A 26147-nucleotide genomic window follows, 5' to 3' on the forward strand; every position below is an offset into this window, starting at 1 on the left:
TAAGGAGTTACAATAAAAATCTTTATTTAAGTTTGGTCAGTACAGGTTTAAGATATACTGGAGTCACAGAGCAATATGCATTAACAGGATACAACAATTCATAAAAACTGAGTAACTATGCACACAAATTTCTTAAACATTCAATCACCTAAAGAGAAAATGCACAGATGTATGGTGGGAAAAACTGTATCTAACACTGAAACTACTATAGGACTCCTTCAACAAGTCCAACTTTTAGTGATAAAACTACTGTACTGGGCAAACTTGGCAGTCATAAGCCCACATCTACTCTGACAAGTCTGAATGGTGCATAAGCATAGTAACAGCATGAGTAAGAATGCCCTCACACAGCACAGGTTCTACGGTAGACACAGATTCACACAGACATCACTGTGTTATACTTTAAGGAAAGAGCTCCATTTACAACTTCACATTAACTCATATAAAAATAACCTGACCCTACACAAAATGTCCTTTTAGCAACATTCAAAGTAATTAACTGTTACAATTTCCAAAGTGGCAGAGGTATTGAAGCAAAGAAGAAAGGAAAAAAAAAAAGAAAGAAAAAAAAAAAAAACCACCCACAAAAAAGGCAAATTGTGACAAAAGTATGCATTAATTAACTGGACAGTATCCTCTTCCAAATTAAATGACACTGTATAAAAATTTGCTGGAAATTTTTTTTTTTTTTTACAAAACTGAACTCTGTACATTTACACTTGAGTCCAAACCATTCTGAACGTGGCGGGAACCCGCAGTTCGGTTACCTTTCCCACTCACGGTTTTCTCCTCTTGCGGGTCATGATTGGAGTCTGTGTCATTTGAGTGGTGTGTGAGAGAGTTTTCACTGCCCGTGGGAGAGTCTACACTTTCATACCCCGCACTGAGTTGGTTTACGTAACTACTACCTCTGCCAGTTCTCTCCTCCGAGCTGCTGGAGGCCTTATTCCCATTCCCTGGAGAAGAAGGAAAGTCATCTTCGGCTGCGTCCCCCTCCCTGTGAAATCCAGACCCAGACGTCCTCTGCCGGGAGGAACTGCCATTACTTGGTCCGTTGGCCAGACGACTGCAGTCTTTACCTGGGGCCTCTGCCTGTCCTACAGGCTCAGAAGACGTAGTCCTGCCGGTACTCGGGCCCGGGGCTTGAGACTGCTGCTGCTGGTACTGAGCCAACTGCTGGCGCGTCTCCTTCAGTTGTTGCTGAAGAACTAGAATGGTACTCTGCATACCCTCTACTTCTTCGTCAAGTTGAATGATGAAGTCATTCAGTTCTGTGCAAAGGAGAGTCAAACCTACTTTAATATCTCGTACAATATATTTAAAAATACTTCTTAGTGTCTGCACAAAGCTAGGCAGTCAATAAACGTTTAAGTAAACAAATACAATTCTAAAATCACAAAAGAATATTTTAAAATTGTGCTTGGAATTTTATAATAGCCATTCAATAACAAATTATTTGTGAGAGAAAGCAAAAGCCCGAATATATAAAAGCAACCAAGTTTACAATGATCCAAACTATCTGGCTACATAAAACTGGTTACAGCCCACAAAATCTGTTCCATGTTTGTTTGACTATGAGTCCACAAGCCTGGCCCCTTCCTTACTCCTCACCCTCCTAGCCAATCTTCAGCTCCACAGCAGGTGTAGTCCCTGGGGAAGCCCTTGATTCCAACACTCCAAAGAAGCCTATGCTGTCGGCAAGGATTATTCCACATTCAAGAACAAAATTCAGAAAAAATAACTCTCGAAACTGATAAAAATACAGATGTCTATAAAGTTCTAAAAAGGTCTTGGGGTGGGGGAGTTCCTTCACTACTATACAAAAAGACTCCTATTTTCTGTATTTACAAATAGCAAGAGCTAAAAACCATCACTTTGAAGAGGCAGTTTTAAAGATACTGACTACTGACCTTCTTTGCAATTAACTGCAAAGTTGCAATTAAGTTAATCTTTAGAGAGATTGGGTGTTTTTCTTACTAATTTTCTTCACAAAGGAGAAAGAGCATGCATGCAGCTGTACTAGACCAGCATGGTGGCTGACAAGTTCCATTTCTAAGGGCAAATATATATTACATCTTATTCACTAAACAGAATCTCTGTATTTAGTTCTTATTTTTGGCCATGCCTCGCAGCTTGCAGGAACCTGAGTTACTTGACCAGGGATGGAACCTGGCCCAGGCGCTGAAATCACTTGAGTCCACACCACTGGACCACTAGGGAATTCTTCCACAATCAATTATATATTTTTAGATCCCTGGACATGGCCAAATACTTCCAAGATCTACACTTACAGAAAGCAGTTAAGTGAAGATATGAAGCACTGAATATATCCTTTTAAACACTGAATATAAACTTATATAGCTACATAATGCTTTATTAATACAAAAGCCCTTCTGTCTTTCCAAACCCCACCCCTAAAAAAGAACAAAATCTTATGAAATTTGCACAACAAACAACTGGGGGGTAGGGGGGAACCACCACTAAACTAAATGGCTTTGTTTGTTGACTCAACTGGAAATATTTCTCTTATAATTTCATAGAACCATTGGTAGAGATTAGCATATACAGACTCTAATCTATAATACTCATGCCTGGCAGTATTTTAAAGCCAGTGCAAAGTTAACCAAACTTTTCAAAAGACCCCTTACCATCCTGACTGCTTTTAAGCTCCTCACTATATTTCTTCTGTAAAGCCAACTCTGCTTCAAGTTGTGCAATACGTCCCTGGGACAGCTGCCTTCCAAGCTCTTGATTCTCCTGGATAAGCATTCGACACTTCGCCATTAACTTTTTGCCTGTTTGGCTGCAAAGGAAAGAGCCATTCATCACAAAATGAAGACAAATTCTCGACAACCTTCTTTGTTTGAAATTATTACAGCAACAGATATAACACATACAGAATATAACTCTATGTCACAGCAAGACACCTGCCTACAATTACCATCGGCTTTTCCAGACACATCAATCTTGTACATTTCAGTATTTTGCCAATACAGCAGCAAAGATAAAACCTGAAGAAAAAGTACCTAAGTGGCTACTTTCTGTTCCTTACATTATAATTCATTCTGAAATCTACTTTTATCCCAAATTATAATTTTAACTAGAAATAGGCCAATTATTTGACACACATTTCAAATATATCAGTATTAATAAAACTCTAAGGTACTTAGGTTTATGGAACAGAAAAGTTCTTGAAAGGGTAAATGCAACACCAACCACAATGTAAACTTCTACCTAATATATAAAATCAGTACCTATAAATATACAAATGAGAGTAAATTCTTGCTAGACCAGTGTTTATAAGGATGCCTCTTAATAGGCAGTTCCCACAAGAACATTTATTGCATTAAGTGAGGCCTGTTCAGTAATTGTTTTTAAAAAGCCTCAAGAATATTTCTATTTATCAATCCCTCATTTAACTTTATATGAGATATATATATATATGTGTGTGTATATATATTTGAGCTGTCTTAAACTGGGATAGAAGTTTTTGAAATTTTAATACTGATATATGGTGAAGATTTTATTCATGTTGAAAAGATTATCCTTAGGACACAAAAATAAGATTGGGGTTACTTAGCATAAATAATGCAAATATGTGAATATCTGCCAAATTAGGACTGTCATACTTTCTACATGCATACATACAGAAGTTGCTTACTAATAAGGAGATGCATTGTGAAGTAATGTACTGGGCAAATCAAAGCCCATTAAAAGAATAGTGTCAGCAAAAAAAATTTTTAATCAGTAAGATCATTCTGAACTTTATCATAAGAATATCAAACTCCCTTTTCAAATCTCTTAAGTAACATCACAATTGTATGCTTAAATCAGAACTCTTTAAAAAGTGATCATTTCTATTGTTAATGCTGACACTAAAGAAAAGCAGTCAAGTTTTACTGAGACAGTTATTGGGGTTTGTGATGCAAGGTTTCTTTTATCAATAGCACATGTTTTAACTCAATATGATTCAAGTAAAAGTTTGTGATGTATTTTCCTTACACAAATCTGAAGTAAAACCTGGTGGTTGATGGTGGTGGTGTTTAGTCACTAAGCCGTATCTGACTCTTTTGTGACCCCCTGGACTGCAGCCCACCAGGCTCCTCTGTCCATGGGATTTTCCAGGCAAGAGAGCTGGAGTGGGTTGCCATTTCCTTCTTCAGGGCATCCCCACCCAGGGATCGAATCCGCATCTCTTGCACTGGCAGGGGATTCCTTACCACTGAGCCACCAGGAGGCCCAAATCCTGGGTTACTATTGCACAGAGCAGCCTCACCTGAAAACGAGTTAGCATGTGGGAAGGGTTCTCTCACTGCATGGCACCTGTACTAGCTGATAGCTGTTGCTATCACAGCTCCAGATTTCCCCTATTTCCTATTAGCATCCTCAGACTTTAGCCTCTACTGAGTAAGAGTTTAGAAACCAAACGAGGAATTAAGCAACAGGCACCATCATCAGAGACAGTGGTCTTCCTTCCACTTCACTGCCTATGCTCCCCCAACTGTTTTCTTGTGAAAACATCAGTGTCTACCAACTAACCTGAGAAATCTTTTATATCAATTTTTTAAACACAAACAATTGTAAAAGCAATAGAGTAATTTGTGACCCAACTTAACCTCATAAAAAGTACCAAATTCTAATGCAAAAATATTTCATTTATGAAGTCGAGCCTTTTAATAAATGCCTGTTCTAAAATAATCCTATCACTTCTAAAATGATTAAAACAAATCTTCACTGAATCTTTTCTTTAAACATTTTGTAATTTTATGCCACTTTACTATGTTGTGTAAAATCTGTGTTGTGTTCATTGTGTCATAAAAAAATGGTAAGAATCCAATTTCAAGAAACTTGGCTCTGGAGTAATTTTTTTTTAATTAAAAAATATTCTAACCTATTGCTAAAAATCAAATAACTCACAAAGAAAAAAGTAGAAAATAATTTATGAGAAGGAATGGACACTGTACACTGCTTTGTTATCAAGGGGAAGGGATGAGGGTATTCTGAAGGTGTACATACAACTAACTGTTTATAAATGCAAACTGAAAACTGTCAAAATTCTGCAACATCTCCCTGTAACTATTCTAAAATATACACACTGTCACATGCATGAAATATTTTAACTAATGTGGACAACATAATTCAGGGCATCATTCTCTCTCAAAATTTAAACAATGAAAAAGTGAAAAACAAAACCCACACAACCCATTCTATTTGAATTATTCCGGACAGAGTATTGATTGAGCACTATCCGTTTCAAATTAATGATGCAGTTATACCACCCAATGAACTCTAGCTTATAGTTTACTTTTTACAAAATTCCATTTATAGGTGGTTAAAATAAATTAATACAATGAAAATATACAACCATTAAAAATGGTAAGTAACCTAAATATACTAAAAAATGGAAAAAAAAGCCCAAGGATAAAGTGGGCCTGGGGAAAGTCATGCTACAAATCATCTATATGTACATATGCATGCCTGCATTTCTTTAAAACCAATACACATATAATTACTGTATATGCATATAAATTATCTTGATACCCAAGAAATTTAAAAATGGTCACTATTCCTGGGGAATAAAAAGGGGGAGGGGAAGGTCACCCAGGAGTAAAACTTATTTCACACCTCTACTTTTCTTTACACTGTTTCAATCTTACACATGAGCATGTGTTATCTTATTTAAACGTTTTTAACAATAAGAAGGAAAAAACCCACCTCAACGTGACTGTTACTTAAGTGGCAAAGAAAAATGTTTGGCTACATTTGAGTACATAATACCTTTTATGAATTAATTATATCTTGACCTACTGAGAATATGTAGGCCATTTCTACTGTGATCTTTAATGGTATAAAATATATACAAAAGCCTTAATTCGGGTACCATAAGCTAATTTCAAACAGACATAGTTACTTACCCTCCAACCCCCACAAACAGTGAGACTCTTAGAAGCGGATTTCTTGCTGTGAAGTCACACAAACCACTTCTTCAACCCACCCTCTGCCCCACAATCAGTTCCCTCAAGTACAGACATACGAGATACTTACAATTGATTGGAATGTTTAAGAGAGAACTTAAGTCACCCTTGTTAAAACTGCACTTAAACGTTGGGACAATCTGGAACATTTTATCTTCCACTCATCTTAGATTCCATTATCACCAAGTGAAAATTCGAATTGGTGACTTATAGAATGATCTGACGAAAAAATTCACCTCCAGGATTGGATGGAAGCATGAAGAAAATGCCTCATTTATCTAAATGAGCAAATGAATTTGCTAGAAATGATCACTATACTTTTTTTCAATTCACAAAATGTCTCACTTAGGCCAGCCCACAGTTCCAATATATTCTGTCCCCAATCTTCTGGCAGGCACCCTGCAAAGCTGTCCCACATTAATTTCTACTGCAATATCCTGGGACAAGGTGTCAAAAAGCAACAAGTGTCAAGTCTCTTTGTTCTTTTATGATACCAGCTGGAAAAAAGTAGGTCTTTAAAAAAATGAGACACAGAGCCTTTTCCTTCACTTTGAAGAGCACAGCAACAATTTTTTCGAATCAATCTGCTCTCCACAGCACCCCCCAATCAAAATGTTAAAAGTACAACAAAAACATCATAGTAATCCTTGAACTTAAAAAAAAAGAAAAAAAAAAAAAAACAACTATTTCAAGGCACATTTAATTTAATATCAAGAGTGCAATACAAAAGGCCCAAATACAATGAAGGAACACATTCCCCCATTAACACCAACGACAATGCTCTTTCAACATGTGCCTGTTGAATGGAATGGGGATTTAATAAATTTCACTACTGAAAAAAATAACGCGGTGAGTCTCATCACAGCCAATATCCTTATACAATCTAATTGTGAAATGAATGTTTATAACGCTTCAAACAGTTTAAAACCTGAAGTTTGACACCACACCTTCATGTTTGTACAGTCCTCAGTAAGATTATCTACATATTAGCAACCATTCAAAGAACAAATCATTGAGTAAAACCACATTGATTTAAGGCTCAATCAAGTAATATAGAGCCCCAAACGAAATGGTTAAATAGATGAACTACTTGTACTGACATCTATTTGATTCACTCATGACTATTAAGTTGGTTCTTGGCAAATAAACCCTTTAAAGGCAAAATTCACCTTGTTTGAGTGTGACCCAGAAGTTCAACAACAATCACGAAGTCCACAGTCTTATTGGCAAAACTGATATACAGTGTCTCTAAGTCACTATGCTCAAGGTTAAGAGCGATGCATATTCAATTCCATCTTTACATTTACTGGAATTTTACATGTTCAATTCATGGTTTTAAATCTCTAGGTTTTCATTCCTCCAAACTGTCTGAAGACACAGTGTGCCACAGACTTAAGACTTCTGTTTCTCCCTCTATTTTCTTCAAACAGAAACATTTCTCAAGTGTCTACATGTTCTAGAAGGGGAATTTTTCGGAGGTGGCCACTTCTTCGGAATAGTCCGACGCCATCAGGCCTCTGAAGCAAGGGGAGGGGGAAGAGAAAAAAGCTGAAACACAAGGTTCATCTGGTAAGTTTTACATTAACCTTTACAAGCTGGATAGTATAAGAATGTGGCTTTTTGGCTCAAAAAGTCTGAGTCTTGGTGTGGAAACGAGTACGTGGCTGTCCCACCACAGCTTTCTCGCAGTGGGACTGTCAGGGAAGTCTTGACTGGGGAGTATGATTTGTTTACCTATCAGGCGTAAACTTCCAGGCACTCAGTTCATTTTGGGCTTGTTCCAGTTTGTCTTTAGTCTGTTCCAGTTCACTTTTCATTTTTAGGAATAACAAGTTGATCGCTGGGTCCACCATTGTTGATCTCAGTTGGGCAACGCTAGGCTGCTGGACTTGCTTGAGGTACTGGATCTGAGTCTGTGCAAAGTAAAACAACCCCATTACTACCAAATCAAAGGAAACATACCTAAGAAGATGAGATAAAATCCCTTTCTGTTCACTGGTTTACCAACTTGCTTATACTAAGCCCCTCTCCCTTCTATCTTAAGATCCTCTAAAAAAAGTACAAATTAAAAACAACTATTTAGGAATTCCCTGGCAATCTAGTGGTTAGGACTCAGTTGCTTTCACTGCCAGGGCTTGATTTCAATATCTGGTCAGGGAAGTAAGATACCTCAAGCCTTACAGTAGAAAAACTCCAAAACAAAACAAAAAACCCACAAAAAAGAACACTTACAAAACCATTTAAGGTTATCCACGTAGGAAAAAAGGCCATTTGACTGCATTCCATATTTGGAAATTTTAAATATAAGGAGATTACATGTTGGCAATCAAAACAGTACCAAAAAATGAAAAAATCCACTGTAGTATTTATTAAATATGCTGATGCCCATTGGGGGAAAAAAAAGGCAAAGTTTAAAATATTAATTATTTAAGAGTATAGTGATTTACTCATGCAAATCTGTGCTTTAGGGAAACTGTTCCCTAACATTACACCAGGTACAAGATTACAATTTAAAACATATTTGCATTTCTAAAATTAAAAATACATAGTACTTACATATTTACATGAGCTGGCATTACAGCTTTATAAATAGCACCTTAACCCAAAAGTAAGCACATATTCACTTTTTTCCCTCCAAGCAGATTTGAATCACAGCATTGTAAAGCTGGAAGGTGACTGACCTGGTCCAAACTGCTAAGTTTTGAGAGATTAAAGAAGCCAATTGTTCAAGGACACAATTAGTTCAATGCCAGTATTGGATCTAGAATTCTTATTCTCAAGCTTCGTAACTCCCAGTCTAAGGCTTTTCCGACCATACCAAATACCTCTACTTATATATGAAACCTTCAATTTCAACTCTGGTTGTACTGTCAGCACAGTTTTAAAACATGATATACAGTAATAAACTATTTAATGCTAACAAAGCATTAAATGCATCACTTTCTTCACACTCCCACTCCATTCTAAACCTTAAATAGGATTAAAAATAACATTTCCTAAACAGCTATTAATGTCTAACATAAATTTAGTAAAAGATAAAAATATACTAAGAGAATTAGGCTATACTTAATTACTACTTCACCAAGCAAACAGAACTAATTTTCTTTCTTTTAGCTTAAGGAATTTTAAAAGGTTACAAAATGAACTGCCCTCATCTGCTACTATAAGCTTGCAATTTCCTTGTGATTTTTGCTCCTGCTGCCCTTTCTGCAAAACCTCACTGTGTTCTAACTGAAAGATCAGTAAGTGCTTCAGCTGGGATATGCAGAGAACAGCTGTAATAAAAAAAAAAAATGTGACTGGAAAAGTTAGGTTCTACTTGGAAAAAAATCTTAAATCTAGATTGAGATGACAGAAGGGTGAAGAGGCAGCACCAAAGGCTTAGATTAGGAATAAACTGATCGAAACTGTCAGTGTATATGGGATGGCTGTAGAATCGCTGAGGTGAGTCAACAGCACATACTGTCCAGGTAAGTGGTTAAGAAATGCCTGGACCAGGATGTCAAGAGCAGGGAGGACTCCAGAGACAGAAATCGAGACGCACTGGTTCTGTGAGACGCTGCCATCAGCACCGCCCGCTCACACTCCCGCCAGGTGCCCGCGCTGGGTGAGACCCATCCTCTGCATGTGCTAGCACCTAGCAGTGCCACGTCAACAGGGAAACCTAAAACTAGTAGTGATAAAGGGGTGAACCTAGAATCCTAAATATCACAAAAAGAAAGAATTAACTGGTTTTAGGACTCAGCTCTTGAGTAGTACTAATCATGCCATTAGATATGAAAATCCCAAAAGGAAAAAAATTGGAGGGGTGTTACAAAAAACAAAACAAAATCCCTTATACTGAGAATGTTGTTAAGATTTCTTTGAACCAAGTACCCAAGTTAAAAAAAAGTCAAAAGAGGGAATGTCAAAAACCAAAGTTGGGGAAAGTGAAGACATAAGAGTGATGAGAAAGATAATTTTCTTAATACAATGACCTTACAGAAAAAATGTAGTGGCAGTGAAGATGGAAAGTAACTGACAGAAACAAAAGGAGCGCTGAAAAGATACAGACAATAGAAGAGGCTACTCTTTTCTTTAGCAAAGTAACAGGTGAAGAAGTCATTTTGAAAAAGTGAAGAAAGAGGGACTGAAGACTTGCACAAAGGTGGACAGTGTCCACACGGGAAGAATAAAGACTGTGATTAAGTCCTAAAGAACATTTTATTGGTGACGAGGAGGAAAAGAAATAGAAGTGTGCCCCACAGATTATTAACTTCCAATGACCAGAATACTGCCTTATGCATTAGATTTTAATAACTATCTATCAAATGGAGATTACACAAAAATTCAAGAAAACTGCAGCTTTTAGGATTAGAAACAATAGGGAATTCCTTTGTGGCACAGAGGTTAGGACTCAACGTTTTCACAGCAGGGGCCTGGGTTCAGTCCCTGGTTGAAAGTGAGAGTCGCTCAGTTGTATCCGACTCTTTATGACCCCATGGACTACACAGTCCATGGAATTCTCCAGGCCAGAATACTGGAGTGGGTAGCCTTTCCCTTCTCCAGGGGATCGCCCCAACCCAGGGATCGAACCCAGGTCTCCCACATTGCAAGCGGATTCTTTACCAGTTGAGACACAAGAGAAGCCCAAGAATACTGGAGTGGGTAGCCTATCCCTTCTCCAGCGGATCTTCCTGACCCAGGAATCAAACCGGGGACTCCTGTACTGCAGGCAGATTCTTTACCAACTGAGCTATCAGGTAAGTCCGATTCCATAAGCTGCGTGGCATAGCCAGAAAGTGAAAAAAACAAAAGTAATAAAAAACAACAGGGACAGAGCTGCCTCTATCTTATGTAACTTACATATACAAACACTAAAACAAGGGCTAAGGCTGTTGATGAAGACAAAACTGAGTCTAAATCAACCAGGGTTAAAGGAGCAAATAAGTCACTAGATTTCAGATATATGTAGACATGGCAAACAGTACAGATGAAAGGTGTTAACAATTAAAAGGAGACACAGTAAAAACTGATACTTAGTTTTCTACAGAAAGAGATAAAGACAATGAAGGAGAAATTAACGAGAAAGCTTGCCAAGTAAAATGAGTAAATAGTGCTTATACCCTCAGGTATTATATTACTTAAAAATATCTGAACCAATATACTAATTCTCATAAATTATGGAGATTTCAGAGAATAACTTAAACTTCTGACTTCTTGGCCACAAAAAATTACTTTAAATCCAATGATGAGAAGTTACCTATCAGAATTTTACATTTAAAACATATCTACCTTAACAAAATGTGCATGTATAATTAATATTAATTATAATTAACTTGATGTGAGTTAACACACAAAATAATGTGAACCAAAACCCAAACCCTCATAAATGCTTAAAACATATGAAATACTTACAGTACACTCTTGCATCTCTTGCTCCTTGGTTGCTAGTCGCATTACAAGAATGTTTTCCCTGCGTGCAGATTCTTGCTGCTGTTGCTTTAGTTTTTCTTCAGATTCCCTTAAGCCAGTTACATCATTAGCTGATGATTAAAAGGAAAAAAATCCCAAAACATCATGAAACATAATTTAAAGATCAAACTGAATTAACCAAATGAAAGTTCTGACTCCCTTTGTCAAGGATAATAAAAACCATGGTAAAAAAATTTAAGTCTTTAGTTTCTATCCTAAACTAAATTTTTATGACAACAAACTTCATTCCTGATCATGAGTGCTTTTTCAAGAGCTAGTGGTTTTAAACTGGTCCACAACCACTTAATACTAGATGAATTATGCTGTTATGGTCTAATCTGTTCCCAAAAAAAGACAGGAAATTCCACTATTTGCATTTGTTTATACTACAAAGTATTCACAGAGTCCTGATTAGTATTGTTAAACCTAATCAATATAAACATGCCCATAAATGCACAGCTAATTATTACTTTAAGCTTTCATAGGGGTTTCCCTAGTGGCTCACTGGTAAAGAATCCACCTGCCAAGGCAGGAGATGTGGGTTAGATCCCTGCGTTAGGAAGATCTCCTGGAGTAGGAAATGGCAACCCACTCCAGTATTCTTGCCTGGGAAATCCCACTGACAGGAGCAGCCGGGAGGGCTACAGGTCATGGGGTCGCAAAAGAATCAGACATGACTTAGCCATTAAACAACACTACTCACAACTTCTATGGATTATACCATAATTATACAATAACTGAGATCTTAAAATATTAATCTTTCTGAACTTGGAAAACTTTTACACTCACAAATAATGTTACTCTAAAACTCAGTGAAAAGTGACAAAGACTAAAATGGTCTAAAATTATAAACTTTATTATTTTCAGTAATTTTTGAAAAATCCATAAGTACACAGATAAATCCTACTGTTAGAATTTAAGCTATCATAAATTTACTACCGGCTGCTTCTACATTTCCCCTGTTAGAGTAACACTCATGCTTCACTTCAAACGTTTCTGGGGAAGGACTACGTCAAGGGAAGTTCCAAGTGGCTGCGAACCTCCCTATCTGTGCACTCTCGGAACACTGTGGTTCAATTTGAAGTCATGCTACTGTTAAGATTACGGTACGTCAGTCTTCTCCAATGGCTATAAACTCTTCAAGAAGACAGATCTTGTCTCCTTCATCTTTCTACTTCCTAGCACCAAACACAGTGCCTGGACACAGGTCATTAATAAAATTCTTGAATAAAAATTACTTAGTAAAACCAACTATCCTGTGCTTATAACAACAATCTAAAAGGAAATATTCACATAGTCCTCAGGAAACTAAAACCCAAACTTACAGTTGAGATCTGTGTACTTGCCCTCCAAAGCTTGCACATATGCTTCATACTGTTTCCACCTAATACAAAAATAAAGCCACATTAGCTATGTTTAAACTGCTTTTACTAAATATACTAGAAAATCACATTCATTAACTTTAAATACTAAGAATTCCACTGTGTGGATTTTAATGTCTCTCCCGTTTTAACAGGGGTTTCCCAGGTGGCACCAGTGTAAAGAATCCGCCTGTCAATGTAGGAGACACAAGAGATTCCAGTTCAAACCCTGGGTCAGGAAGATACCCTGCTGTGGGAAATGGCAACCCGCTTCAGTATTTTTGCCTGGAAAATCTCGACAGAGGAGCCTAGCAGACTACAGTCCATGGGGCTGCAAAGAGTCAGACATGAATGAGTGCACATGCAGACACTCCTATTTTAAGATAATTATAAATCTAGTTTAACCCATAATAAACCATAATAAATTAGTCACTTTAAAATTATTCCTTCTTCAACTTATAGGCATTAGGTAAATGAAAATACAGAGAAAAGTGTTCTCTGCTGAGAATCTAACAAGAGGTGTCCCCATGAGTCAGATCACACACCATACAGGACAGTGTATCAGCGATGTTCAGCATGATGCCTGGACTGTAAAAGGTGACTGAGAAACTTACACCACTTTTCAGATATGCTTCCATCTCAAACAAAAGGCATTTTAAAATGCGCCTAATTTTAAGGGACTGAAGGTGATTTCTCTCAAAGTAAAAAAAAGGGGGTCTGTCCTTTTTTGTACAGTATAAAAACCAGAACATTCTGTTTTTCAAAAGCATATCTAATAGCAGAAACAACTTGCAAATAAATGCCACATGCTATCTGGATCTTTCTTCATTACATTCCTCCCCCCCTCAATATATAGGCTTTAGGACTTCCTTGGTGGCACAGTGGGTAAGAATCTGCCTACCAATGCAGGGGACACGAGTTTGATCCCTGATCCAAGAAGATCCCACCACCTCGGAGCAACTAAGCCCATGGGCCGCAACTACTGAGCTCATGCGCTAGAACCCGCCTGCTGCACTCGCCTAGAACCTGTGCTCCACAATGAGAGAAGACACCGCAATGAGAAGCCTGTGTACCAAAACTGGAGTAGCCCCAGCTCTCCTCAACTAGAGAAAGCCTGCATGAAGCAACAAAGACCCAGTGCAGCCACTAAAAAAAGGAAAAAAACAAAAAACAAAAAACACCCCTCAGGGCTTCCCAGGTGGCTCAGTGGCAAAGAATCCACCTGCAAATGCAGGAGTTGCAAGTTCAATCCCTGGGTCAAGAAGATCTGAAGATCTTCTGGAGAAGAAGATGGCAACCCATCCAATATTCCTGCTAGGATAATCCCATGGACAGAGGAGCCTGGCGGACTACAGTCTATGGGGTCGGGGACACACACACACACACACACACACAGACACACACGCACACAGACACACACACACACACACAGACACACACACACAGACACACACGCACACACAGACACACACACACAGACACACACACACAGACACACACACACACGTTGCTCTAGGCAACTACTGCAGATAACAAACTTTCCCCAGTCTTATGTTTAAGCAACTGCTCCGGACAGTAAGCTGTCTGCTACCTTGCTTACTGAAGAAACATGTTTCAAGCTGCTCTACAGTTACACCTAATCAAAATTTAGATCTTAGAATATGTTTTTATAATCTTTAAAATCTTTGACAAGTTATGAGATTTATAAACATTATAACATAATGAACAAAAATATTCCATAGTATCAAGCTAATCCACTCTATATAAAGACAAAGCCAAGGGCATGCTTATTTTTATGGCCTCTACAACAAAGGTCACAAAGAGGAGTTCATTCAACATTTCAGGATGAATAAAGATGTTTTATGGAGGTTAAAGTAAGATTTTAGAAGAAAAGACAAATATGAAAGCTCAACTGCAAACATCCTTATCAAGAAGATAGGGAAAAAACCTACTTAAAAGTCATAACCATAGCAGAGACAGAAAAAGAACATCAACACATGAGTAGTGTATCACGACCATCTACATCAGCAAAAACAGCAGGAGTAATTTAAAATACTATTTAAATTTTATGTGTAGGAATATAAAGGTATGCAATAGGAAAACTCTCCTATGCATGAGACAATGGCAAAGAAAGATAAAGAGCATGTGCACAATAGAGGAGCTAAGTAGAAGGAGGGTAGCAGACCCTTAAACGACGGCGCATGTCACCTGTGTCTCCCCATTTTGCATGCACGTCTGCTTAGCCACTAAGCTGTGTCTGACTCTGTGTCACACTGCAGGCTGCCAGGCTCCTCTGGCCATGGGATTTCCTAGGAAAAAATACTAGAGTAGGTTGCCATTTCCTCCTCCAGGGAATGTTCTCGACCTGGGGATCGAACCCGTACCTCCCACACTGGCAGGCAGATTTTTTACCACTGAGCCCAAACCACCTTCACTCTCCCCCAACTTCCAACCTGTTAAATTTACTCAGTTCAGCAAGTAAAAATTCCCTGAAATTTCTAGAGGAAGAAGTTTAATAAACTTGCAGGCTGCCCTAAAAAGCATTAATTTCATTTTTATCTAAAAGTTATTTCATAAAAAACTTATGACAGTGATAAAATGCAGAAAGAATACATTTAAGTTATAAAACACAAAACATGCGTGATCCTATTTTCTGATTTCTTACATTTAAAAAATGAGTAATACAATGCTGTACTTGACAGTCTGCTTTAGTAAGGCATTTATAAGACAACCATAGAAATTCGGAGCTGGATGTCATCTTTAAAAGTAATTTAATCCAACTCCTTAAACTTGCAGAGAAGAAAATGAAGGACATAATGGTGACTAAAGTCACAGTCACAAGACCGATTAACTTCGCTTTGTCAGTAAATAATGTATATCTTTCATGAGAAGAATACCCTTGAAGGCTACAACTTTTCCATGTTACATGGAAAAGGGAAAAAAAAACCCAACAACATCAAAACAAGTCTATTCATTTGTTAAACTGAAAACTTCCTGAGTAGTGTCTTTCCCCACACCAAGTTATACACATGAAGTACAAATGCTTCTCCAGTTAGAGTTCTGAATATGTGTCCTCTACAAGAAAAAAAATTCAGGTTACCTGTCCGTCTAGAAGTTACCCAAGCTAGTGCTTTAGTTCTTTAAAGTGTTATGCTTTCCCCAATGTTTATACAGTAAAGAAATAGGCCATAGAAAAAAAGTGTATTAAATGATGTGAAGATGTGTTAACATTAAAAACAAAAGAGTATCTGGTATAAACACTATAGTATAAAATCACAACATAATGTTCTATAGAAAGATTTTTATATTTTTGATAAAAGAATATTTTACCTTAGAATTAATTCATCTCGTGCCATAACTTTGAAGTCGGTTTCACTCAGTCGAACCTATGAAGAAAATTAAGATATAAACCAAGTGCTCTTTCTAAAAGTTTTAAAACAATAAAAAAAAATTAGTGGCAATACCAAATATGGAGTGAAGATGCAGAGAAACAGTGTTCATACATTGCTGCTGAGAATGTAAAATGATACTGCTGCTCTGGAGGTAATTTGGTGGTTTCTTTAAAACTAAAAATGGATGTTCCATACAACTCAACATTTGCACTATTAAGCACATATTCCAAAGAAATGAAAATTTATTTTCATACAGAAACTTGTATAAAAATGTTAAGAGCAGCTTTATTTGTAATGGCCAAAAACTGGAAACCACCCAAATGTCCTTCAACAGGTGAATGGTAAACTATGATACCATGAAGTACGATTCAGCAATAAAAAGAAACAGACTGCTGGGTTATACAACTTGAAGAAAGCTCAAGGAAATTATGCTGTGTGAAAAAACTAAAAGGATACTTAATACAGCATAATTTCATGTGTACAACATTTGTGAAGCAGTATAATTACATAAATAAAGAAATGATTAGTGGTTGACAGGAGTTAAGAATAGAGTGGGAGAGGATGGACGTGGCTATAAAGAAAGGAGTGGCATAAGAGAGGCTTGTGGTAATGGTTCAGGTAACTATGTTGGTTGTGCTGGTATTTACATTAAGTTACAAGTGATAAACATGCACAGAACTACACACACACAGAATGTACATGTAACTGGTGAAATCTGAGCATGTGGACTGTACCAGTGGTCAAGCTGCTTGGTTTTGATACTGTCACACAGGATGTTAACACTGAAGGAGGCTAGGTGAAGACTACACAAAACCTCCCTGTACAGGTCTTTGCCGCTTATGATGAATTAATAATTATTTCAAAATAAAGATTTTAAAAATAAGAATATTCTAATAAGATGAAACTGCTTTGTAAATTGAGAAATATTATTTTCTCTAAGCAAAGGAAGACTATAAAGCTGAAGAACCTATCCTAATTAATATAAAAGTCTTATTAATTTCCCTTATTAAAACACTTTTCTTCATAAAAACAGTTCAAGTTGTAGCATTTGCCACAATAACAATGTTACTATCAGAAACAAAAGAGGGAAAAACCACTGTTGCAGCAGAATGTATTACTAAACCTAACTGAAAGCACCCAGTAATTCTCAGATTATTAAAGCACTTGACTTTCTAGGATAAAATTTCCATAACGTTTACTATCCAATAAATGGTTCACTTACATACTCACTGGTTAGTAAGCACATACTCCTGCTTTCCCGACTGCATTGTAAATTCCTCTTAGAAAGTGTTATTCCTTTGTAACCTCTACTGTGTGTGTGTCACAGTGCTCAAACTGAATTAACACAAGAAAATAAAACAAGGAAAGTGGACTAGAAAATAAAACTTCAGCGGAAAAGGTAGAATCTAGCTGTTATGTTTTTTTAAAAAAAATATAAAAGTGGCTTTGCATTAAAACCAAAGGGATTTAAGTTCGAAAGAAAAACAAAATAAGTAACTTAGAGGATCTTGTAAAATACTTTTCTATTTTGACATTATTTGTAGCTACTAGCTGGAAACAGTCACATGATAAAGATTACAAGTAGATCATGGGGATGCCACAAGTTTTCCAAAGGCTGAAAATGTTTTTAATCTACATTACATATAGATACAATGTCTCACACATTACAGACCCACAATGCTATATAACTGATAGAAAGCAAGGAGGAAAACAAGCAAACAATATGGACAGTCCCTTCAACTCTTATTCAAATAAAGTGCTTAAAAACTGCTGAGAAAGCAAACCTTTTTGGGAAGAGGTTCTTCGTTGGTCATCTTGAATCCTAGAAAAAGGAGTAAAGACAAAAACGTCAAATGATTTTCTTCTGGTTAAGGTAGAAACAAAACATACTGGCTTTTGCAAAAGAATTTATTGCTGAACTCAGTTATGACCAAATCATTAGGTTATTTTAATTAAAACACATCTTTTAGATGAGTTTTAGATTTACAGAAAAGTTACAAAGGTATTACAGGGTTCCAGTATACTGTGGACCTAGGTTCTCCTTTGTTAATATCTTACATTATTACTGTCATTAGGTGTTTTTTTTTTAAAGAATTCTCTCATTAAAAAGTTGATCATTTTTTGTAGTTGCCACAAAGGACTGAAAGAAATGCAATTTTTCAGTGCACTCTTACAACTGCCCTGTGAAAGACAAATCCTGCAGCAGAAAGGGCAGATCTGTGCTGAAGTCAGATACTGGCCTCAGGCAGTATCCCAGGCATCTTGTTAAAAGGATACAGAGGGGCAACACCAGTTGCTAAGTCTTGCCTTTTACAGAATTAATAGTTACAATAAGGTCAAGTTTATCACTGTCATGATAATTCACCACTATACAATGTAGGAATGAAGGTATTTCCACCTTAATAAAAATATTTCTACATTACCAACATTATTTAACTTCACGTCACAGAATAATTTGTATCTCAAAATTAGCTTCTTTGTTATTCCTAGATATCCCTTCTAGTAGCAAAGTCATAAACGTCCCCTTAAAAACTTTTTCGTTTACTTACTACAAACTCTGTAACTATTAAAAAGTTAACAAAAGAGATGTAAGCACGTTATGGAGACATGATGTACAGCACAGTGACTAGTTAGTAACATGGTACTATATATTTGAAAGCTGCTCAAAGAGTCAACCTGAAAGGCTTCATCACAATAGAAAAATTTTTTAACTATGCAGTGATGGATGGTAACTAGATTTATGAGTGCTTCTCTTGCAATGTATATAAATATTAAGTCATTATGTTGTACACCTGAAAATAATATATGTCAACAATATATCATGTCAGTACCTCAATAAAAAATAACCAAAGGAGATGGAGTATAAAACTGAGTTTTAAAAGCTACTTGACTTATAGTGACTATTTGAGATTCTTCAAAAGGAGATGATCTTTAATACCATTTTTTATATTACATACAATCCCAACTCAAATGTCAAGTATTTTAATTACACTGTCATTAAACCCTGATTTTCAGATTAAGTACACTGAATTGAAGACATCAGTACATTTTAGAGAAAAAAAAACTATATATTAAAAAAAAAAAACTATATATTATGACATCAATTAACTGGTTTAATTCTTCCCTCTTTGATGATCTTGTCATTGCATGTAATGAACAAAAACCTGAGTATGTATCATTTGCTTCTGAGCTGATGTAACTGATCAAGTCTCTCTAATCAACTAAGATCTATGAAGAGATGACTGTATTTCTACTTTTTAAAAATCAGTATTCTTTCTCTTTAAACTGGCCCCTGCCTACTTTAGGCCCCTTATCACCCAGTTTATAGTCTCTGTTGCAAGTTATAGATAGCTGCTTAGTGACTATCCTGATTCTAGTAAATCCAATCATCTCGGAAATAAAACCTCACTGTGTTTAAATCCAGAGGCCTGACTACCTCTATTTTAGTACGGTTTTAATGTGCATTCACTCCACTAGACTGCAACCTCTTAGAATCCACATGTCAAGTTTAACATTTCCTTGGAACTCCCCCTTTGTCCAGAGCTAAACAGTAGGTAAATATCAATAACACATTTAATTTAAAAATTCAAGAAAAACTGTGCCATCTGAACTTCTCTAGTACATAATCAAAGCTATGGTTTTTCTAGTAGTTATGTACGGATCTCAGAGTTGGACCATAAAGAAAGCTGAGCGCCGAAGAATTGATGCTTCTAAACTGTGGTATTGGAAAAGACTCCTGAGAATCCCTTGGACTGCAAGGAGATCAAACCAGTCCATCCTAAAGGACATCAGTCCTGAATATTCATTGGAAGGAGTGACGCTGAAGCTGAAACTCCAATACTTTGGCCACCTGATGCGAAAACGGACTCATCTGAAAAGACCCTGATGCTGGGAAAGATTGAGGGCAGGAGGAAAAGGGGATGACAGAGGATGAGATGGTTGGATGGCATCACTGACTCAATGGACATGAGTTTGAACAAACACAGGGAGATAGTGAAGGACAGAGAAGCCTGGCATGCTGCAGTTCATGGAGTCGCAAAGAGTTGGACACGACTTAGGGACTGAACAACAACAACAGTATATAAATGTGTACTTCTATGTCCCTACTCTGTATATAAAGTAATATACACATTACTATATATAAAACAGGCAACAGGTAAGAACCTACCATATAGGACAGGGAACTCAACTCAGTACTCTGTAATAACCCACATGGGAAGAGCGTTTTAAAAAGTGGTGTATGTGTATGTATAACTGACCCTCCTTGCTGTACAGCAGAAACTAACAGCACTGTAAATCAACTAAACTCCAATAACAGACAAAAACCAAACACTGCGCATACCAATCCCTTGCTATCCCCTCACATCAGGCTTTACTTTTCTTCTCAACTCCTATCACAAGCTGACATTTTGTATACTTACCTGTCTACCCCAGGGATAGAATAAGGTCCATCAAAGAACTGTTTCATTCACTGCTGATGTCTCAATACATAGTAGACACTCACATATATGGTAAATGAAAATATGAACAAATGAATCAGCTTCATTTACTATTTAAATTGTAAGACTGAACTAGATAAGACAATCTAATTTTTTCCCCCAAATGACCCAAGATGACCATACTGTAAAATTTTGAGAATGTACTGTGAGTTCTATGACTTGACAGCTTGAAAACAGCTAAATTTACTACTACAGACGGGTAGTTTACCTATCTGGTTACTAGGCACCCTAGCTACACAGAATTTTGGTTATAAAACAAAGTTTCATGGATGATATTCAATATAAATTACAGCTTAAAAAACTAGTATAAAAAACTAAAAACAAAAACACAAACCAGTATATGCTTGTACAATCTGACACTTCCCCCAGGTTTATTTGCTCATTCTTTTCCTAAAACCAAGAGCTTAATTAGCAACAAATAAGCTAATCTGCTTTTTAAAGGATATTTAAAGGGCTTGTAAATACATTAAGAAAGTTCTAGGAACTCCACTTTTCTTGAAGAGAGTGCAGACTTTGAAAACAAAAAAGAGCAGAACCTCTGAGCCTCACTTTCCCCATCTCAAAAAGGATTACCACTGCCAAAGCTCAGAATTACTGTGCTATTTTTGAAAACATACATTAGTCTTTGGTATAGTAACTGTCACAAAGTAAGCATTTTGTTAGTTTCCTTCTTCCCACTGGAGAGAAAAAAAGCCACCACAAAAAAGACTCAATCACTCCTTCTTAAAGATTCTAAGGAGAAAACTGACAAGGATAAGATCACAACATGCTCCTGTTTCTAAGCCCCAATGCAGCCCCTACTTGGTGACCTCCAATTTTTAGAATTCTAAACAGTAATTTACACTTCTAACACTAGCTTATGTTCTTTTTAAAAAATTTGACACTTGGTAGAATTTAATTACACATTGTTTAAAGGATATCTAGATTTTCTTAAAAAAAAAAAGGGATATCTAGATTTTCTTTATAAAAATAAATGCCTAAATTTGTAATATAAGTCAGGGATAAATAAAGGTTTTGTACATATGTTTGTGTTTTGTATGTTGACTCTCAGTAACACATCATTTCACATGTTATGGAATATATGACTTGGGAAATCAAAGCATTAGCATTTACTAAGAAATTGCTACCTTATCTTCAGCTGATGAAAAGTCAATCTTGGCTTGAGATTCCATGATATACCACAATAGTTAAATGGACAGTGTGACAAAAGGCAAATTAGAAATAGGCTTAAAATTTAAAAGAATCAGCATTCAACTATTTAATCAAAACAGAACATGATTCTCAATTTCAACTTTCACCTTAACACGTGCTATAAAACTTATTACTCCCCAAGGCAAATATTTTAGCACAAGTGACAAGCACAATTACCACCTAAAGTTAATTTTAGATTCATAAAGATATACCAGGTTCTCAGATCAATCTATCAGAAAAACAGAATGACTGGAAATATTTGGGGTTGAATCATGAAATCTTGAAGGGAAAAAAAAATGAATATATACGTAAAACCATGAATCACTAGATAATCGGCTTAGATTAAAACAGCTATTAATTTAAAAACTTGGGGGTTAGGATTCCAAATTTAATGCTTCTCAAAAGTTGGTACCAATGAGGACAGGTAGTTCTTCCATTCCTCCATCCTCAATAATGATCAAGCTTTGCAAACTGGAGAATGCAGAAAAGCAAAACAGAAAAAAATTAAAACCTGACCAGTTTAGCTGCCCTAAGCAAGTTGAAAAAGACTGGCTAAAACATGGTTTCAACTTTTATGTAAAGGTTTGTTATCCAAGTGGATAACACAGATAACATAGCTCAAGTTTAGAATGTCAAAAGTACCTTCTACTCCTGAGAAACGACATTATGATGCTAAGTTCAGTTCTGGTTGGCTAGGTGCCTAGCATCCCATATCCCAGGGCTTCCCAGGCTCTTAGCATTAAGATCCTAAGTCATGAAATTCTGTGTCGGGAAAATCCACTGGAGAAGAGAGGGACTACCCACTCCAGCATTCTTGGGCTTCCCTTGTAGCTCAGCTGGTAAAGAATCCACCTGCAATGCAGGATACCTGAGTTCAATCTGTGGGTCGGGAAGATCCCCTGGAGAAGGGAAAGGCTACCCACTCCAGTATTCTGGCCTGGAGAATTCCATGGACTATATAGTCCAAGAGGTTGAGAAGAGTCTGACACGACTGAGCAGCTTTCTGACACAGCGGCTTTCACGTCACAATAAAACAGTACCAGATGGCGTGGGCTTCCAAGGTGGCGCTAGTGGTGAAGGATCCGCCTGACAATGTAGGTAGACACAAGAGACACAGGTTCCATCCCTGGGTCGGGAAGACCCCCTGGAGGAGGGCATGGCAACCCAGTACAGTATTCTTGCCTGGAGAATCCCATGGACAGAGGAGCCTGGCAGGCTGCAGTTCATAGGGTTGCAAAAAGTCAGACAAGACTGAAGCGACTTAGCACGTACCAGATGACACAATTTCAGTAACAAACCAGTACCTTGCTGAAACTAATCATAACTAAATGCAAGAAACTAATAATCTGACACTGTACTAACCTAGGCACAACAGCAGAAACCGTATTAGCTAGGAACTGAAAGACCAGCTTTTCTTAACTTTTTGTAATAATCAGTCATGTGATACTGAGCAAGCCATTTTCTTTAGATTGCAGTCTGTAAATCAGCAAAGAGGATGCCAATTTTGCCTGTCTCATGAAGTGCTACAAATCTCAATGTTTTAAGTACCATAAAGATGCTTTATAAATATATTTCCAATAAAATACTGATATTAGGAAAAATTAAATTCCACCAACTACATTTGCAAGAGTTAAGACCGTTTCTTTATAGCACTGAGTTCTAGCCTGATGCACCACCTTGATATCTAATGGGATATACTGCTAGAGGAATATTGAGAGGTTTTGTTCTAGGAAGCTTGGTACTAGAATATATTTAGAGGAATATTGAGAGGTTTTGTTCTAGTAAGCTGAGTACTAGAATATATTTAAGCCCCAGGTGGCTCATCTGCCTGCAACACTGGAGACATGGGTTCAACCCCTGGGTCACGGAAGATCCCCTGAAGGAAATGGCAAGCCACTCCAATATTCCTGCTTGGGAAACTCCACGGACAGAGAAGGCTGGTGGGTTACAGCCCACCGGGCAGCAGAAGAATCAGACAGGGCTTTAGAGGGAGAGTAGTGGGAGATAATTAATAAAAACAAAAATAAAACCAAATACTGTCTAGGTCTTGTTTTGCTAAAGGATCCAACAGAAAATTTTTAAGAAAAACTTTTTTCAAGAGCAAGATAATGTTCTATTGTATGAAAGTGATCAAGACCTCTAAAATAAACAATATTTTCAGGGGAACTGTGTATTACATATATACATACTTAGATGAACGTAAAGGACTCCGAGTGCTGTAAGGGACTGGACAAATATAATTATTACAACTCTCCTCTCCATGCCATAAGGCTATGAATTTTCTGTATTATACCAACTCATTTCTGAAAAATACTTAAAATTCAAACAGGAGAAGTTCTATAAATTAGATAAGCTAAAAAAAAAAAAAAAGCTGTACTTGGGATACACTTGATTATCATTACTTTTGTCGGTTGGGACTTAGAAATTTAGGTAGTTTGCCTAAGTTCTGCTACTGGGAAGTGAAAAACTTAGCTATAGCTAACTGCTTAAGATAATGTAAGATCTGAAAGAACTGGAGGAATACAGTGAAACAAACTTTTGAAATTTAACCTCATCTTTCTCACAAGCCACAATTTCCCCAACTTGCCTAATCAGATGATACTAAATGATATATGTAAACGTGTAACACTTGGGCATCTTGGAAAAGATTCTCACAATAGTTTTTTTTTAAACGGGGTTTTAAATGGCTACACATATCTATCTGTTATACAAAACTTAATGGTCATAATCTTTAAATAAAACACTGTTAGATAATCACTCTGCTATACACCTGAAACTAACACAGTAGTGTACATCAACTATATTTCAATTAAAAAAAAAAAACCCGGTAGAATTTGTGGTGACACACCTGTGACTTCCACTTATCCTCCTCAGTGATGGAACTAAATTCTGAAATAGAAAACTAGATGAACTCAGGACCATAACATGCTCATAGAAATATTTTTCTACCTTTCTCTAATCTTGGCGAAAGGATCATTTCTTCCCTTATGAACACGGTTATTACGGATTTTAACCTAGTCCTTTAGGATCAAATATCCAACCTGACTTCACCAAAACAAACGTGGACATTTTTCCACTACGTGTTCCCCACTGACTAGAAAAATACGGTTTACAGGGATCCAAGGCGAGATTTTAAAATTTCACGAAAACCTCGAATTCAGTATTTTTTTTTAATAAGAAAGCATGCACTCATTTAAAAATGGAAGTCTACAAGACAACGCAGCTGCAGTAGGAATCTACTGCGCGATGTGAAATGTGCTCCACGGACGCGGCTTTCCTCCCCTCAGCTCGTCGCTGCCGCCAGTCCTCACGATCCTGCCGAGGGAGGTGGGGGGGAGCCCGCGACGCCGAGGCGGGGACGGGACGGGACGCGCGCTCCGAGGGGACGGCCTCCCGGTGTTGCCGGCCCCGCGGGAGCGCCCACCTCGCCCCCGGCTCCCTGAGAACCGAGGTAAAATGGCCTCGTGACGACGGAAGTGTCGTCCCTGCCAGCGGGCAGACGGCGGGGCTAACGGGAGGCCGCGGGGGGCCGGGAACCCCGAGTCCGCCTCCTGCGCTCAGTTGGCCCCTTCCGAGGTCGGGCGGCCGCACCTCAGCCGCCTGGGGACCCGGAGGTCCTCGCCTCCGCTGCGGCCGGCGGCGGCCCGCACCTACCTCTCCAGATGGAGGCCGCGCCGGCGCCCGCTCAGTCACATAGGCCGACCCCGCGCTGTCCTCTCGCCGCCCAGGCCGCCCGACCGCGCCGCCGCCGCCGCCGGCCCCCGCGCTCCTCCTCCGCGCCGCAGCCCCGGCGCTCCCCTTTATTTGCGGGTCTCGCTGCCACAAAATGGCGCTGAGGGAGGAAGCAAGGCCCCGACGCCCCACCCCCTTCCCGCTCCTCCCGCCGACCCGCCCCGCGCCGCCGCCGGCGCCCGCCCGCTTCCCCGCCCCGCGGTGTTTGCGCCCGGCCCACTCACCGACGGGTAGTGTCTCCCGGACGCGGTCGCGGCTACCCGCTCGCCGGGCCCCGCCGCGGGGAGGAGAGGCTAAGGGAAGGCGCCCGCCGCGGGGGGGGTCTGCAGTCGCTCAGGGAGGAGCTGCGGCCGGCGGCACGCCCCGCGGCCGCTAGAGCCCTTGCAAGCTCGCCTGGGGGTGGGGAGAAGGGGAGGAGGGAGGCGGGGAGAAAAGCCGGCCTCAGGGAAGGGCCAGCCGCGAGGTCGCAGGTCAGCCGCGGGGCATCACGGGAAGGGCGGCGGGGGTCGCGATTGGCGGCGCTGGTGGTGGACGCGCTCGCCG

The 26147-nt window shown here is 38.4% G+C and overlaps 1 protein-coding gene across 3 annotated transcripts; it reads right to left on the reverse strand.

The window, feature by feature from the left end:
* On the reverse strand, nucleotides 1-25975 carry WTAP (WT1 associated protein). 3 transcript variants are annotated; one of them, XM_065931027.1, is made up of 8 exons: nucleotides 25829-25975; nucleotides 17967-18004; nucleotides 16121-16176; nucleotides 12755-12813; nucleotides 11373-11500; nucleotides 7710-7888; nucleotides 2649-2803; nucleotides 1-1271 (listed from the first exon to the last, which is right to left on the reverse strand). In XM_065931027.1, exons 2-8 carry the CDS (start codon nucleotides 17994-17996, stop codon nucleotides 691-693), a joined length of 1188 nt encoding a protein of 395 aa, XP_065787099.1. In that variant the 5' UTR covers nucleotides 17997-18004; nucleotides 25829-25975; the 3' UTR covers nucleotides 1-690. The 3 variants fall into 3 exon arrangements, with proteins under 3 accessions (XP_065787099.1, XP_065787098.1, XP_065787100.1); XM_065931026.1 differs by lacking the exon at nucleotides 25829-25975 and adding an exon at nucleotides 25527-25699; XM_065931028.1 differs by lacking the exons at nucleotides 1-1271; nucleotides 2649-2803; nucleotides 25829-25975 and adding exons at nucleotides 6662-7492; nucleotides 25527-25699.
* Nucleotides 25976-26147: the final 172 nt, after the last annotated feature.

Source organism: Muntiacus reevesi, chromosome 3, assembly GCF_963930625.1.
Source record: "Muntiacus reevesi chromosome 3, mMunRee1.1, whole genome shotgun sequence".
Lineage (NCBI taxonomy): Eukaryota > Metazoa > Chordata > Mammalia > Artiodactyla > Cervidae > Muntiacus > Muntiacus reevesi.

What these genes read in the sequence shown, in the direction of transcription:
- WTAP (XM_065931027.1), bottom strand. Translation starts at nt 17,996, where the DNA reads ATGACCAACGAAGAACCTCTTCCCAAAAAG. An exon ending in AAGAACCTCTTCCCAAAAAG is followed by an intron (nt 16,177 to 17,966) that starts GTTTGCTTTCTC and finishes TTTTCTTCATAG; the next exon opens with GTTCGACTGAGTGAAACCGA. An exon ending in GCTTAAAAGCAGTCAGGATG is followed by an intron (nt 1,272 to 2,648) that starts GTAAGGGGTCTT and finishes TCCTTTGCACAG; the next exon opens with AACTGAATGACTTCATCATT.